This window comes from Astyanax mexicanus, chromosome 6 (genome assembly GCF_023375975.1).
Source record: "Astyanax mexicanus isolate ESR-SI-001 chromosome 6, AstMex3_surface, whole genome shotgun sequence".
NCBI lineage: Eukaryota > Metazoa > Chordata > Actinopteri > Characiformes > Acestrorhamphidae > Astyanax > Astyanax mexicanus.
In genome coordinates this window covers 14,784,612-14,799,494 of record NC_064413.1, presented here as the reverse complement: position 1 = coordinate 14,799,494, position 14,883 = coordinate 14,784,612, and the positions used below count along the sequence as shown (strand labels likewise).

Genomic DNA, 14,883 nt, shown 5'->3' with positions numbered 1-14,883 from the left:
GAACCAAGGTTCATGTGTTTGCTACATTGTATATATTTGGTCCGCTTATTTTTGTTTTCACACTGCAGTTTAGGAAGCGCACCAAAGACCTTTGTGTGATACTCCTACATCCTTTCATCATCAATTACGTACTGATGCGTTTTCCTTACCCTGACGCTGATTGGTTTTAGAAGGACATGCGTCTGACGTTGGCGTGTTGACAATTAAGCGGGTGGTTCATTCGGTGGAAAGCCTTTCCAGGATAAGGATAAAATGAATGAACAGATTCATTTCGTCTCCATAGTAGTTAGTAGCTGCTATTGTGTTTTTATACCAGCAGCAGCAGCAACTTCAGACACAGTACTCTAGGTTAGTTTAAATGGTGAACTCTAGGTTGCGAGACTGACAAGGCGTAGCGTGGACAAAGTGGGTGGGACTGATCATCATTTAACCGGTCCTCGATCTGTCAACGACTTTCTGTGGTGCAGTTTAAGGTAGTACTCCGTCTTCATTGGTGTAAAGTGAGACTGTCTAGAATTAAAGCAAGCGTGGATCCTACATGTGACAGATGTAAACAAGACCCAGCAAATCTATTACACATGTTCTGAACATGTCCAAAGCTATATTGGTTTTGGCAATCCAATTTTGATAGTCTTTCTGAAATTCTGAAAACCCCATTGGACTATTTGCCTTATATTGCATTGTTTGGTGTCCTACCAGAAGACACTCACTTAAGTCACCATAAACAAAATATGCTGGCTTTCTGTACTCTGATAAACAGACGACTTATACTGTTTAAGTGGAAAGACTCTAGTCCTCCAACCTATGCCCACTGGACTCGAGAGGTTATGCAACATGTTAAACTGGAGAAAATAAGGTACACTCTTCAAGGGTCAGTACAGATGTTTTATACAATTTGGGAACCATTCTTAATATTCGTGGAAAACATGGAAGCTGGAAACATTACCTGTACAGCAGGCATTTATTATTTATGTTTTTTTTTCTTTATTTTATTGTGTATTAATCTATTTCTTACACATATTCATTTGATTTATGTATTCCCTAATGATCCCGCTTTTTTCTTTTATTTTTACATGCTTATATTTGATATTTGTGTAAAGGTATTTTAATTTACTTTTTTATTTATTTATATATATTTTTTTATGCAGGTCTGAAGGGAGGGGTGCTGTGGGAAGAGGGGGAGTAAAAAGGGTACGGGAATGTTTGTGTCCTGTATGTGACAAAAATCTTTAATAAAACAGACTTTGATTAAAAAAAAAAAGAATGGGAGACACTATATGTACAATACAACAAGGACACAAACAGATATATGTGAGACAGAAGACAATAGTGCACTAGTGATGGGAGGTGATTAAGATGGAATGACAGTACAAGTATAAACAGAACCTGTATAAAACAGTAGTGCAAATATGGTATAATATGACATTGCAAAGACTGTTATTAGTGTAAAAATATCTTTGTTTTAAAAAGATTCACATGGAATTCATTCATTCTAAAGACCACAACTAGACTTTTAAATTGTAAAATGAATGAAAAAGCGATGAAACTTTTAAAGTTTTTAAAGTTTTAAAGATAAAACCTGATAATATATTTGATCAATTTCAGGTTTGGGTCTTACTGATAAAATAAAAATTGATTTGCATCTTTTAGAAAATACAATGTGTGCATGCATATATATATATATATATATATATATATATATAGTGTTTTTTTATCATAAATATCAATAAGTTGAACATGAAGTCAATCATTTCTTTATAATAAAGACTTTCTTGAGAGAAAATCAAAAGAAAATAGTGAACTTGCTTTTAAACATGATTTTTAATTGTCACACGAGTTTTGGTAACAGGACTGAGCAAAATGTATTAAAAAAAAAAAAAAAAAAAAAAAAAGAATCTTCAACTTAGAAACCTTGTAATAAATTACATAAAGCTGCCTGAGAATGACCAGTATATGTTTTGAATAGGTAAATATATGTGCTATTAGATTCGGAGTTGAAAAAAGATCCAAAAAAAAGTTTAATTTGGAAGAGTTTAAGGGCCACTCAGTGGAATGGCCCTTATACATGATAATTCAAGAGGTTAAAGAGGTGAAACCTGAAAAATGTCCGGCCAAAGCTAGAAAGCACACACACATATATGCACTAACCCACCTGTGAATTGACGTCCAGTTTCATGTTATAGTCCCACACCTTCACAGCATTGTGTCCAGCTGTAAGCAGGAAACACCCATCCTCACTAACGGCCAGAGACGCACACTGATGCTTATGAACCTCAGATACCTGAGAAAATACAAGACAGAACACAGTCAGCTGTACCGAACAACATTATATAGATAAGATACAGATATAGATACCGCTTATGAAGTTAAAGGGGTGTGTCCAATTTTCAAAGTTTGAGCAAACAACGTTCATGTAAATAAATGAAGCCCTAAACACAACCCTCTTACCTCTCTGAGCAGCCGTCCTGTGCTTCTGTTGATCCACAGGATCTTATTGGACGATGTCGTGATAAGCAGGTGGGAGAGGGAAGACGGGGCGAAACAAACCTTCAGCGCCGAGTCCAGTGTCGTACTCTCAACGTCTAAAACACTCACGTCAACACGCAGTAGCTACAACACACACAATATTTATTCAGCATTTTTAAGTATTTATTTCACTGCACGGATTTCAAAAAGATCTCAACTCTAAATAGTTTAATTTGAAGACTGGTAAAAAAGCTTGTGTGTAGTTCACATGTCAGCATCTAAGTGGGAGGGTCTTCATATTATCATACCTCATCAAGTGTGTGTGCATCCATGATGGTAACTGTGTATTCTGTCGGGCCAACAAACGCCAGGCAGCGGCTGTCTGAGCTCACCACCAGCGCGTCCGGGCCTCGATCTGCACCTTGTGCAACCACATTGCCTTAGGAACAGAAAGATGACAGCAAAATATGACTGCATGACTTTCCAAAAAGAAACAGATGCACTTTATTCATATACAGTGATAAAAATAAATATTTCAACACCCTGCGACTTTGCAAGTTCTCCCACTTAGAAATCATGGAGGGGACTAAAATTTTCAAATTAGGTGCATGTCCACTGTGAGAGACATAATAAAAAAAATGTTAATATTTGGTACAGTAACTTTTGTTTGCAAGTACAGAGGTCAAATGTTTCCTGTAGTTTTTCACCAGGTTTGCACTAAACACTGCAGCATGGACTTTGGCCCATTCCTCCACACAGATCTTCTCCAGATCTGCCAGGTTTCTGGGCTGTCGCTAAAAAACAGAGTGTTTGAGCTTAGGGTTTAGCTCTAGAGACTGGCTAGGCCACTCCAGAACCTTGATATGCTTCCTACGGAGCTTCTCCTTGGTTATTCTGTCTGTGTGCTTTGGGTCATTGTCATGTTGGAAAACCCAGCCATGACCCATCTTCAATGCTCTAACTGAGGGAAGTAAACGGACCCCGTCATCCTCTCCTTAATACAGTGCAGTCATCCTGTCCCATGTGCAAAAAAAAACACCAACAGAAAAAGCATGACGCCTCCACGCCCATGCTTCACAGTAGGGATAGTGTTTTTGGAATGGTACTCATTATTCTTTGTCCTCTCAAGACAGCGAGTGGAATTAAGACCAAAAAGTTTCAGAACTTTCTCCCATGACTCCTCTGGATCATCGAATCAAGCGGTCATGGGTAAACTTAAGACGGGCTGGACATATGCTGATTTAAGTAGGGGATCCTTCGTGCCATGCATGACTTTAAACTATGACGTCTTAACGTATTACCCACAGTAACTTTGGAAACAGTGGTGCCAGCTCTCTTCAGGTGCTTGACCAGCTCCTCCCATGTAGTTCTGGGCTGATTCCTCAGCTTTCTTAGGATCATTGGTTCACCACAAGGTGAGATCTGGCATGGAGCCCCAGTTCGAGGGAGATTGACAGTCATCATGTTTAGCTTCTTCCATTTTCTAATAATTCCTCCAACAGTTGATCTTTTTTCACCAAGCTGCTTGGCAATTGCCCCATAGCTCTTTCCAGCCTTGTGGAGGTCTACAATTTTGTCTCTGGAGTCTTTGGACAGCTCTTTTGTTTCTTAGCTATGTTAGTAGTTGGAGTCTTACTGATTGTGTGTGGTGGACAGGTGTATTTATGCAGCTAACGACCTCAAACAGGTGCATCAAATTTAGAATAAAAAGTGGAGTGGAGGTGGACTTTTTAGAGGCAGAATAACAGGTCTTTGAGGGCCAGAATTCTTCCTGATTGGCAGGTGTTCAAACTATTATTTGCAGCAGTAACACACAAATAAATAGTTAAAAAATCATACATTGTGATTTTCAGATTTCTTTTTTTAGATTATGTCTCTTACAGTCGACATGCACCTAAGATGAACATTTCAGACCCCTTCATGATTTCTAAGTTGCAGGGTGTTCAAATACTTATTTTCCTCACTGTAGATACTTAAATAAACTTTAGCTGGACACACCATGACAATGCAAGTTGTAAGCAACCTCTGAAAGTTATGCTTTTTAAAAGTAAAACCTCTACAATTCCACAGAAAGCAAAAAATACACAACTAAGAAGTGCACATCACCCACCATAGATATGTTAAAGACTAATAATTATGAGGTGTTTTTTGTTAATTGCTTGTACGTTTTGTCTATCGGACCCCAGGAAGCATACCAGCTATTGTATGATAGCAGCTAATGGCAGCAAATAAAACATAGTACTTTAAAAAACATAGTAATACTAAGTATAGGAAGTACAAAATTATATGTTATGCAGAGTGGTGTAAATAATATCCCATTAATGTTTGAAATTCCAAAGCTCTTTAAATCAAAATGTCTAACCGAGCACTCTGAGGATGGGGTACTCTGGTTGGAAAGCATTGTAGAGAGCCAGGTATCCCAGAGAGCCGGCACTGTACAGATGTTCACCATCAGGAGAAAACACCAGGCCCACTACTGCACCACGATGCTGCCTGCATCAACACAAAAAATAGTGTTTATGTTGTGTGAAATTAACAGACATTAGATTTTTGTCATTCCTCAGATCATACCTACACACCAGTTTTACCCACTTTTTATAGACAGAATGTACAGACATAATTACTTGTGCCCAAAAGATAACATGGCTTAACAGAAAATGACATTCTTGGAGAATCTGAACAATATATAGCAGGTTATTGTGTGCTCACTGTGTGTGGGTGTGTATGTGTGTACCTGTGTTGTGCGAGTAAGCTAGATTCAGGGATGTCAAACACTCTGACAGTTCCTGAATTGGAGCCACAAGCAAAGACTGGCAGGCTGGGATGGAACGCCACTGAGCAAGGAGCATCATTGTCCTCATCAGATACAAAGTCATACAGCTTCAGTGAGATGAGACAGAAAGAGAGGATGAGTTAAGGCTGATATATTAAAGCGTGTACAGTCAAAGCGTGGCTTAGCAGACCAATCACAGCTCCTGCTGAGGCTATGGCGTCCACATCTACACATAAGGTAAGACTCAAAGAACCCTCACTACAGGCCCTATTTTAGCGACCCACAGACTAGCAGTCAACTGTGCCCAGCGCAGCTTGATTTAGGGTTATCTTTTGTATTGTGGGGATTTAAACAAATACACACTGCACGGCACAAAAAAACTCAATATACAGCCATTAATGTCTAAACCACTCGCCACAAAAGTGAGTACACCCCTAACTGTCCAAATTGAGCACTGCTTGTCATTTTCCCTCCAAAATGCCATGTGACTCGTTAGTGTTACTAGGTCTCAGGTGTGCATAGAGAGCAGGTGTGTTCAATTTTTAGCAAAGCTCTCACACTCTCTCATATGGGTCACTAAAAGTTCCTAAAGGGCACCTCATGGCAAAGAACTCTCTGAGGATCTTAAAAGACAAATTGTTGCGCTACATGAAGATGGCCAAGGCTACAAGAAGATTGCAAACACCCTGAAAATGAGTTGCAGCGCAGTGACCAAGATCATCCAGTGTTTTAAAGAGCAGGGTCCACTTAGAACAGACCTCGTGTCGGTCATCCAAAGAAGCTGAGTGCACGTGCTCAGGGTCACACCCAAATGCTGTCTTTGAAAGGTAGGAGCTGGAGTGCTGTCAGCACTGCTGCAGAGGTTGAAGAGGTGGGGGGTCAGCCTGTCAGTGCGCAGACCATACGACGCACACTACATCAAATTGGTCTGCATGGCTCTCACCCCAGAAGAGCCTCTTCAAAAGTCTGTACACAAGAAAGCCTGCAAACAGTTTGCTGAAGACATGTCAACAAAGGACATGCATGTGTGCAGCAGGTGTTGGGGAGTTACTGTACATTTCATTGAGGGACACATGAACTCCAATATGTACTGTGAAATACTGAAGCAGAGCATGATCCCCTCCCTCTGGAACCGTGTAGCAGGGCAGTGGTTTAGACATTACTGGCTGTGTATAAAGTTATTTTGAAGGAAAAATACATTTACACTGTTATATAACAGCTGCACACAGACTACTTTTCATTGTATTAAAGTGTCAGTGTTGTCCCATGAAAAGATATACTTAAATATCTGCAGAAATGTGAGGGGTGTATTCACTTATTTGATACAGTCTATATTCATAAGCTCCATCGCAATTTTAACAGCGTAGACGCATGGCATGAAAATAGACTGTTTACAGGGTGTAAGATAGCAATGAGAATCACAACGTGCCCAGTGCAGGGTGTAAGATATGGCCCTAAAGTGCAACTGACCTGCTGCATGGAGTCCATGGCCCACACCCGGACAGTACAGTCTTTAGATGCTGTGGTGATTTGCCTCCTGATCCCATCCACACTGAAGCCCAACACTGTGTTAGTGTGGGACCTCATCAGCGTACGATAACCACGACTATTAACATCCAGGTAGCCAAGATTTCCTGTGCTGGTGGCGGCCAGCACACTCATACCATCAGCCGATACACTTACTAGACTGACCGGCCCTTCATGTTCTGAAAACACACACACAGAGACACACAAAAAACAGAAAAAAGCAAACCATATTTGCTTAGTTTTAAACTCTAGACAATCTATAGCACTAGTCCATGATTGGTCAGTACAGGAAATGCACAGTTGGTACTGACCCGCCTCCAGGAGGACAGAAGAGAAATCGAGTGGCCAGAGACGCAAGAATCCGTCCTCTGAGCCTGTAGCACAGAACGCTCCACAGACACTAATGCTGTTAACTGCAATGCCTGGACCTACACACATATACAAACACACCTTTTCACAACTGGAACACATTTGTCATTATACATTTACATTTATTTACTAAACTTTATTTCACTGCCGACAGTATAAATCCAATACATTTCATGTTTGGTCTGGTAAATCTTATTTTATTTGTTCAGGCCTGCAACACATGATGGATACTATTGTATACTATTATATATGTATACTATTCAGCATGTTAGTTTGATGCTCTGGCCGAATCAATCATATACCTTGTTCTCTAAACATCACATTAAAACCCGGCTACATTCACACCACAGGTAAATGTGGCCCAAACTCAATCTTAGTCAGTCATATGTGACATACATGGGTTGTTTTATGTGGCTGATGAAAAAAAGACATAATAAAATAGGCATGAGTAGACAGTAAAGTTTTTGGACAGATTTTTCTGTTTCAATAACATAATAAGACCCAAGTAGTTGTGTGGTGTTCCTAATGAATTGGCCGAACGCAGCTACAGATCACGGTTGCAGTCTGAAAGAAAATAAAGGGACTGTTTTTTATCCCAACTCCAGCGTTTTTTTTTTTAGGTAATAAGACCAACTGTAGCCTGAACTCATTCATAGCTCTTAAGATCATAGCTAGGATTAAAGGGAAACTTAAGGTGAAGCATTGCTCTGTCATGCATGTGTGTCGTGTACAAAGCGAGCACCGTTCAGACAGATGCCAAATATGGGTCATAGTCTAAGTTTTCTCTGGCTATCGGGATTTTCTCACGGGTTGCTTATATGTTAAATGATTCTTGTTTTTTGTTTTATTAATTTCCAGATTGTTTTTGATGCAACTATAGTTAATACAAGTATTCAACATCAAAATACTACTTATGGTGTACAATTCTCAGCCATCACAACATTTGTTCATCTAATACGCAGCAGAATCTGAGGAATGTTCAGTTTGTAAATGAATCAAAGTAAACTCTGCAGTGTACTAGCTTTACTTCCTTCTTCCATTGAGTCTCTCACCTGTGCTAAAAGTCTGTTTCTCTCTGCGGTGGGAGTGGTTTTGCTGAGATGGGAGGAGTCTTCTGACATTCTTTATTGCCACAGAAATGTAGTCAATTTCCAGGATGTGGCCACTCTTACTGCTGGCAAACCTGCAGCATTCAGAAACATCCCAAAAACACATTAATTGCAAATTAGTTGCCAAAAATACTCAGAGTAAAGCACATTTTAAACGGTGCAAGGCTTGTGTTCGTGCTCTCACAGTGTTCGGTCATCCGGCTGCCGGTCGGGAGCGTGTCCCTCCTCAAAGGCCAGATCAGTGAACTCGAGGCTGTGATACTGCCCCAGGTTAACCGGACACGAGCGCAGAGAGCCACCGCGCACACGCCACAAACGCACGTTACCCACACCACACGACACCATACTGAAACCCAGAGAGAAGAACATAATAAAGCATTAAATCAGAAAATGATATAATTATATATTCACTATCATAAAAAATAACAAAGCAAATACACCAAATTCTAAAACACATTAAACTTTCAACTTCAGATTTTTTTTTACAGATAAAGTAATGTAATTTAAAATTTCAATTACAGACAAAAATATACTCAGATGTACAGGAGTTGGACAATGAAACTGAAACACCTGGTTTTAGACCACAATAATTTATTGTGGCGACGGACAGTTCTGGTGGAAACAGGAGAGTTGAGGTTCACATTGAATTCTGCCGTGATTTGGGCAGCCGTGGTTTCATGTTTTTTGGATACAATTCGGGTTAGCACCCGAACATCCCTTTCAGACAGCTTCCTCTTGCGTCCACAGTTAATCCTGTTGGATGTGGTTCGTACTTCTTGGTGGTATGCTGACATTACCCTGGATACCGTGGATCTTGATACATCATACCTTTTTTGAACTCTGGTATGTCACCCATAATGTTGTGTGCATTGCATATACCCTGCTAATTGAACCTTCACACTGCTCTTACTGGTGCAATGCATAATTAATGAAGATTGGCCACCAGGCTGCTCCAATTTAGGCATGAATCCTCCCACACTAAAATGACAGGTGTTTCAGTTTTATTGTCCAACCCCTGTATATATGCGTGAAATTTTGCAGTAGTGTAGGATGCATTTGAAGAAATCTAGCACTCCTCTTCTTAGTAGAAAATGATGTAATGTGTCAACAAGACAAAACAAGATACCATCAAGTGATGAACTGGGTTGATAAATTAGGGTTAGCACGCTCAGAGAAAAACACAGCGGCTAGGTTCCGATACATCTGCCCACAGACGCCTCATGCCGCCCGGCGCCACCTTTAAGCGTTATGGGGAGAGAGCACCATCCACCCACCCGGAGGGAGCAGGGCCAATTTTGCTCCCTCTGAACACCGGCAGCTGATGGCAAAGCTGCATGAGCGGGGGTTCAAACCCGTGACCTCCTGCTCATAGTGGCAGCGCTTTAGACCGCTGGACCACTCGGCGCCCCAAGTAATTTATAAATAATAAGTGTTTGGGTCATTCTCCATTTGGAATGTGGCAATTCAGGTGGATATGTTTTTAAAAATATATTGTTTTAAAAATGTAATATTATATGTTTTTTTTGTTGACACAACAGTTCTGATCATTCACAATAGTCACTGTGTGACATGAGTAGAGTGTAAGTCCAGTGGCATTAACAATGCAACTGAGGATTTAATCAACTGGCAGTCTGGGGACTTTGTAGAGCTACACATCAATGGTATGCATTAGGGGTGTACCATATCGTATTGTACGCAATAATATCACCAACATTTTTTAACGTTACCCACCCCTAATCATCACATCAGGGTACTACTTTTTTGCTGAGAAAAATTCACACATTTCTCATTATATATCTACATATTATATCTGTCAGAATCAGTACTTTTACTTTAATCCTGGATATATGAAGATATTTGTAGTGCATTATTATTATCAAGACATTCTGGATCATTAAAATCTGATACAATTTTTGTATTTTTTAATATCTCAGTTAGGGGTGTACCATTTTATATTGTATGCAATAATAAAAATGTATTTTAATTTTGTTGCAGTAGTAGGTTCTTGAAATATATATTTTTTAAAGTTTAGTCTTTTGTCATACCACCAAGTATTGTTATCACAAAAATGCCCTGAAATGTCGTGATATTATTTTAGGGCCATTTCGCCCACCCCTTGTATACATATGTGGCATAATTTTGGAAGTGTAAAGCCAGGCGGACACTGTGCGATTTTTTTAATCGGATGCGTTCTGGAGAGCTCACACTGCACGTTTGAATCGTTTGTCGTGTATGAACAACGCCTGCGATTCATCTGCACACACTGTACGGTCCGACTGACCTGCTGCGACGGGGGAGCTTACACTGCACGTCTAAACGCAGCCCGTAGGCGGAGCTTTCTTTGCGTACAAACTCTCGCTTCAACACAACATGTCGCCTTGCAAAAGAAAGCGCTTCTTTGCTTATTTGTGCCCTGTTGTGCGCTGAAAGTCCACGTACATGGACTCGCAGGTGGCTGAGGCGACGTGGACTCTACGTGGTCCGTTTTACAGAAGGAGAGCGCATAGAAAAATGACTGCGCGTCAGGCTGCGAAAGAAACACCAGCAGCTTAAATAAAATAAAATGATTTTATTTTTTATTCTGTTTATTGTTTATGTAAAAACTGGTTTTGCAACACTGAATTTTAAACAAGCAATCGATTATTCACACTGGATAGGGACCCTCATTTACAGTGCCGCTGAGCATTAACAGTTTAAAAGGGATTAAAAATATATATAAAAAATAGAAATAAAAACTGACATTTATTATAGACGAATAAAATATATATGTTAAAAAGGAAAAATAGGACCTTTTAAAAAGATCATAAAAATTGACATAAAAGGTAAAAAAATATATCTTATGAAGATATATATTTAATGATTTGATTAATAAAATAAGAAAAAAAATTAAAATGAATAAATATAAAATATAAACTCATTAAAAATTCGTTTAAAATAACCCAGGCTTTCTGCAGAATATTCTAAGTTTCAGTTAGTTTCAGTTTCAAATCATGAAAACAGCTCACCAAAACCTCAAACTATTCTTTATATTTGACAATATTTACTTACAGGTCCTTTGCTTGTACTTACAGGCCCTTACTTATTTTTATTCAACTGAACTGAGTTTCATATTATCTGTAGCCTCGCGCTGAATTCAGCTCCGCTGCAAAAGAGAGCGAGAGAGAGGCGCAGCGCATTTTGTCCGATTTATCTTTATTAATGATCAGTACATTTATTAGCTTTAGTAAGTTTAATAGCATTAATTTTACTACACTTCTCCGACCTTATTTATTAAAACGTTTATTTTAGAAGACAGAGGTTATTCTGCGCGCAATGCCGCGCGCAATGCCATGCGCTGTGCTAAGCTGGCTTTGCGTGGCTAATATTCTGGAGCACTGGACGAGATTTTAATTAATAAATTAATATATTTATAATTTTAATAAATTTGCACTGGCGAAAAGAAACGAATTATAAAATATAGCTTTATATTTCTGTGCATGTTTTAAGTTTTATATAATTGACAGGCAGCACCAGATGTTGACAATGTTCTTTATTTTTCAGATATAATAGCAAAGTGAAATAAAATAAATTTATGTTTGTCAAAGTTATTTTCTCTTTTAATTTTTCTTTTCAAAAACTCCAGCTATTGACTGAGAATAAGCATCTGTTGAAATTCTTAAACAGCAGAATGCCTGTGTCTGCTATATTAAGCTATAAGTCTGTGTACCGAACATAAATATAAATCCTTATAACTGACAGAAATAAATATGACTAATAATAATTTATAGTTACTGTGCAGATTTTTGGGAAAACAGGTCGTGACGTTAAGAAATCGGCCCGCAAAACAGCTCACACTGTGAGACAAGCGACCAAAATTTCTGGCATGTCAGAAATCCCTGGTCGCGTCCGACTGCTCATTCGCAGCTCCTATGGGCAATTAATCGGACATCGCTTCCCCTCTCACACTGCACGACAAACGACGCACGATCAAGCTAAAATTCGGCCCGATCATGAAATTCAGTCGCATCCGACGAGATCGGGCTTAAAATCGGGCTAAAATCGCACAGTGTCCGCCTGGCTTAAAATGCAAATGTTATAAGGCGGTCAATAAGACCAGAGGAGGTTCAGCATCTAATCGTCCCAGAAAGAAATCTGTTATCTGTTAAATCTGTTAACTATATCATTGTTGTGTAAATAAATATGAGGTTTATGATCAGCTCACAACAGCTTAACTGGTGAGTGTAAGAGTGTATACCGTGTGTCGTCAAAAAAGGCTATCTTCATGGTCTGGACATCAACATCTGTGTGAGCTTTAGCCATGATCGTGACCACACCCCCTTTAGTGGCACGCTGCGTGTTCCACACAACCACCATCTGCATACATGAACATAAAGATAGACACCTAAAACACACAGAGAGCACATAACCCACTAAACAATAACTGATTATTTAAAACTAGGGTCTATATACTAATCATTAAATTGGCTTGATTGACTTTTAGACTGCAGGTTGTTTTAAGTGTATTGATGTTTTTTTTAATATTTTTTTCAGACAACAAACAAAAACTAGAAAGCTTCCTCACATCTACAAAAGACTTACAGATCCAATCTGTAATCAAACACTGATACAGTTCTGATCAGTGGTTGGCCTTAAGTGACGTTTTAAGTTGTAGTATATTTGTAGTTAATAAGCTATATTACTTGTGTGTGGTCTATAATTAAGTATTATCTTGTCTGTAAAGGCTAAGAATATACAATTTATTAGATTGCAATGTCGTTGCTAAATAATGGAATGACAGTACAAGTCACTTTATTAACTTGTTGCAATATTCGATAATATCGTTTATTGGTCTAAGGCTAATAGTAACACTCAACAATCAATAAACATTTCAGACATTGTCTTTAAGGCTCCAGCAGCATCAGAACTCACAGTTTTATTGTGGCTGTCCTTGCCGACTCCACACAGAACGCCCCCACTATAGGAGAAACTGAAAATAAAACACAAAGCACTGCAAGTCAAACATCAAGAGCATAAACAGGGGAGTTTGAGTAAGCAGTAGTGTCTGGTTTTGTGTGTGTGTGTGTGTTTGTGTTTGCGTGTATTTAAATGTACCTGAGTGTGTTGAGGGAGTGTGCATGTGTTTTAATCATGGTCAGACACTGCCCCTTGCTGTAGCTCCAAAGGCGTATCAGACAGTGTGTGCCTGTTTGAGCCGACGCCAAGAGAGAAGAGACCGTATTTAATGCCAAAGCAGATACCTGTAAAATACACACACATACACACACATACACACACACACATTATTCAACTTCTATGAAGCACAAACTGTTAATTAATATTTTGTGATATAATATTAAAATTTTCATTAGCTGTAAACAAACAATATCATCAACATTAAAATAAACAAATGCTTGCAATAGAATTTAAATAGATGAGCTTCTATTTTTGAATTAAGTCATTAAAATAAATTAATTTTTGATTATATTTTTGAGATGCGCTGATACATTCATATAAGAAATAATTTGTTACAAAATAAATAACTTTTTCTTTTTAAATATACCAATACCAATTTTTTTTACTATGCTCCACAAATCCAAGTTTGTATAGAATGCATGAGCTATTTAATTTTGCATGTCACAGCAATATATTGATGTCTCCAACATTAACATATTTACTGTTATAGTCTGTGAAGTCAGTAAGTAACATTTATTTATGTGAGGCACAAGAGAAGGTTGACACTGATATACAGAAAAGTGAGCAATTCAGCCACATTTCACAATTATGGCACAGGTTTATTCAGTATCACTACAATTTACAATGAAAAATTAAATGTTAGCTTTTTAGTACTGATGAAAACTTCAGGGTTTCTGATTTTTTTGTTAAGAAATCACACATAAATACACTTCCTAAAACTGATGTTCACTGTCTTTAAGTCAATATAGTTATAACATCACTAGAGAGCTCTAGAAAATACAAAAATCTTTGAAATGACATTGATTTGCAAAATTAATATAGAAAAAGGGCCCCAGCTGAAGAAGAACTTATACATATGCATGGATCTGTGCAAACTACATACTTTGTCTGTATGGCCGATGAAAAACCTTTGCTGCCCAGACGAGATCTTCATGCTGACGATGATGGCATGACATGGATAGACCACTTCCTCCCCATCATTAGCCCAGACAGCCTAGAGACAGAAACAAAGAGATAAAGAGGATTCCTAATAGAGATAAAAGGAGTAACACATAGTGAATGTCTTATTTGTGTCTCAGATTGTTTCACTCACACATTTCAATGTTGCTCCTCCAAAACCGATAATTCTACTCAGCTTCAGTATGGGGTCTGGCTGCAGCTTCTGTAAAACCAACAATGCACTGATGCTCAGTGTGTCATTCAGTCTTTACCCCCTCCACCACTCATCAGTTTCTGACCCCAGGATTGCTGCTGACCAGATATTACTTGACCAGATATTACTTGACCATTAATGAAGGTCTATAAGACACACAGCTCTGGAAAAAAATAATTAAATCAGTTTCTCTGATTTTGCTATTTATAGGTACATTTTGAAGTAAAATAAACATTGTTGTTTTATTCTAGAAACTACTGACAACATTTTTCCCAAATTCCAAATTAAAATAGTCATTTAGAGCATTTATTTGC

The 14,883-nt window shown here is 38.5% G+C and overlaps 1 protein-coding gene across 2 annotated transcripts in view; it reads right to left on the bottom strand.

The window, feature by feature from the left end:
- wdr90 (WD repeat domain 90) overlaps window positions 1–14,883 on the bottom strand; it is a 47,001-nt gene that overhangs the window by 23,561 nt on the left and 8,557 nt on the right. For both annotated transcript variants that reach the window (XM_007256809.4, XM_049480091.1), the window contains 14 exons: window positions 14,510–14,578; window positions 14,300–14,410; window positions 13,336–13,481; window positions 13,153–13,210; window positions 12,479–12,597; window positions 8,429–8,590; window positions 8,188–8,318; window positions 7,078–7,194; window positions 6,710–6,945; window positions 5,201–5,346; window positions 4,829–4,959; window positions 2,775–2,905; window positions 2,449–2,610; window positions 2,153–2,281 (listed from right to left, as the gene is read on the bottom strand). In XM_007256809.4, coding sequence (XP_007256871.3) covers window positions 2,153–2,281; window positions 2,449–2,610; window positions 2,775–2,905; window positions 4,829–4,959; window positions 5,201–5,346; window positions 6,710–6,945; window positions 7,078–7,194; window positions 8,188–8,318; window positions 8,429–8,590; window positions 12,479–12,597; window positions 13,153–13,210; window positions 13,336–13,481; window positions 14,300–14,410; window positions 14,510–14,578 — 1,848 coding nt within the window. The remainder of the gene's footprint in view (window positions 1–2,152; window positions 2,282–2,448; window positions 2,611–2,774; window positions 2,906–4,828; window positions 4,960–5,200; window positions 5,347–6,709; window positions 6,946–7,077; window positions 7,195–8,187; window positions 8,319–8,428; window positions 8,591–12,478; window positions 12,598–13,152; window positions 13,211–13,335; window positions 13,482–14,299; window positions 14,411–14,509; window positions 14,579–14,883) is intronic.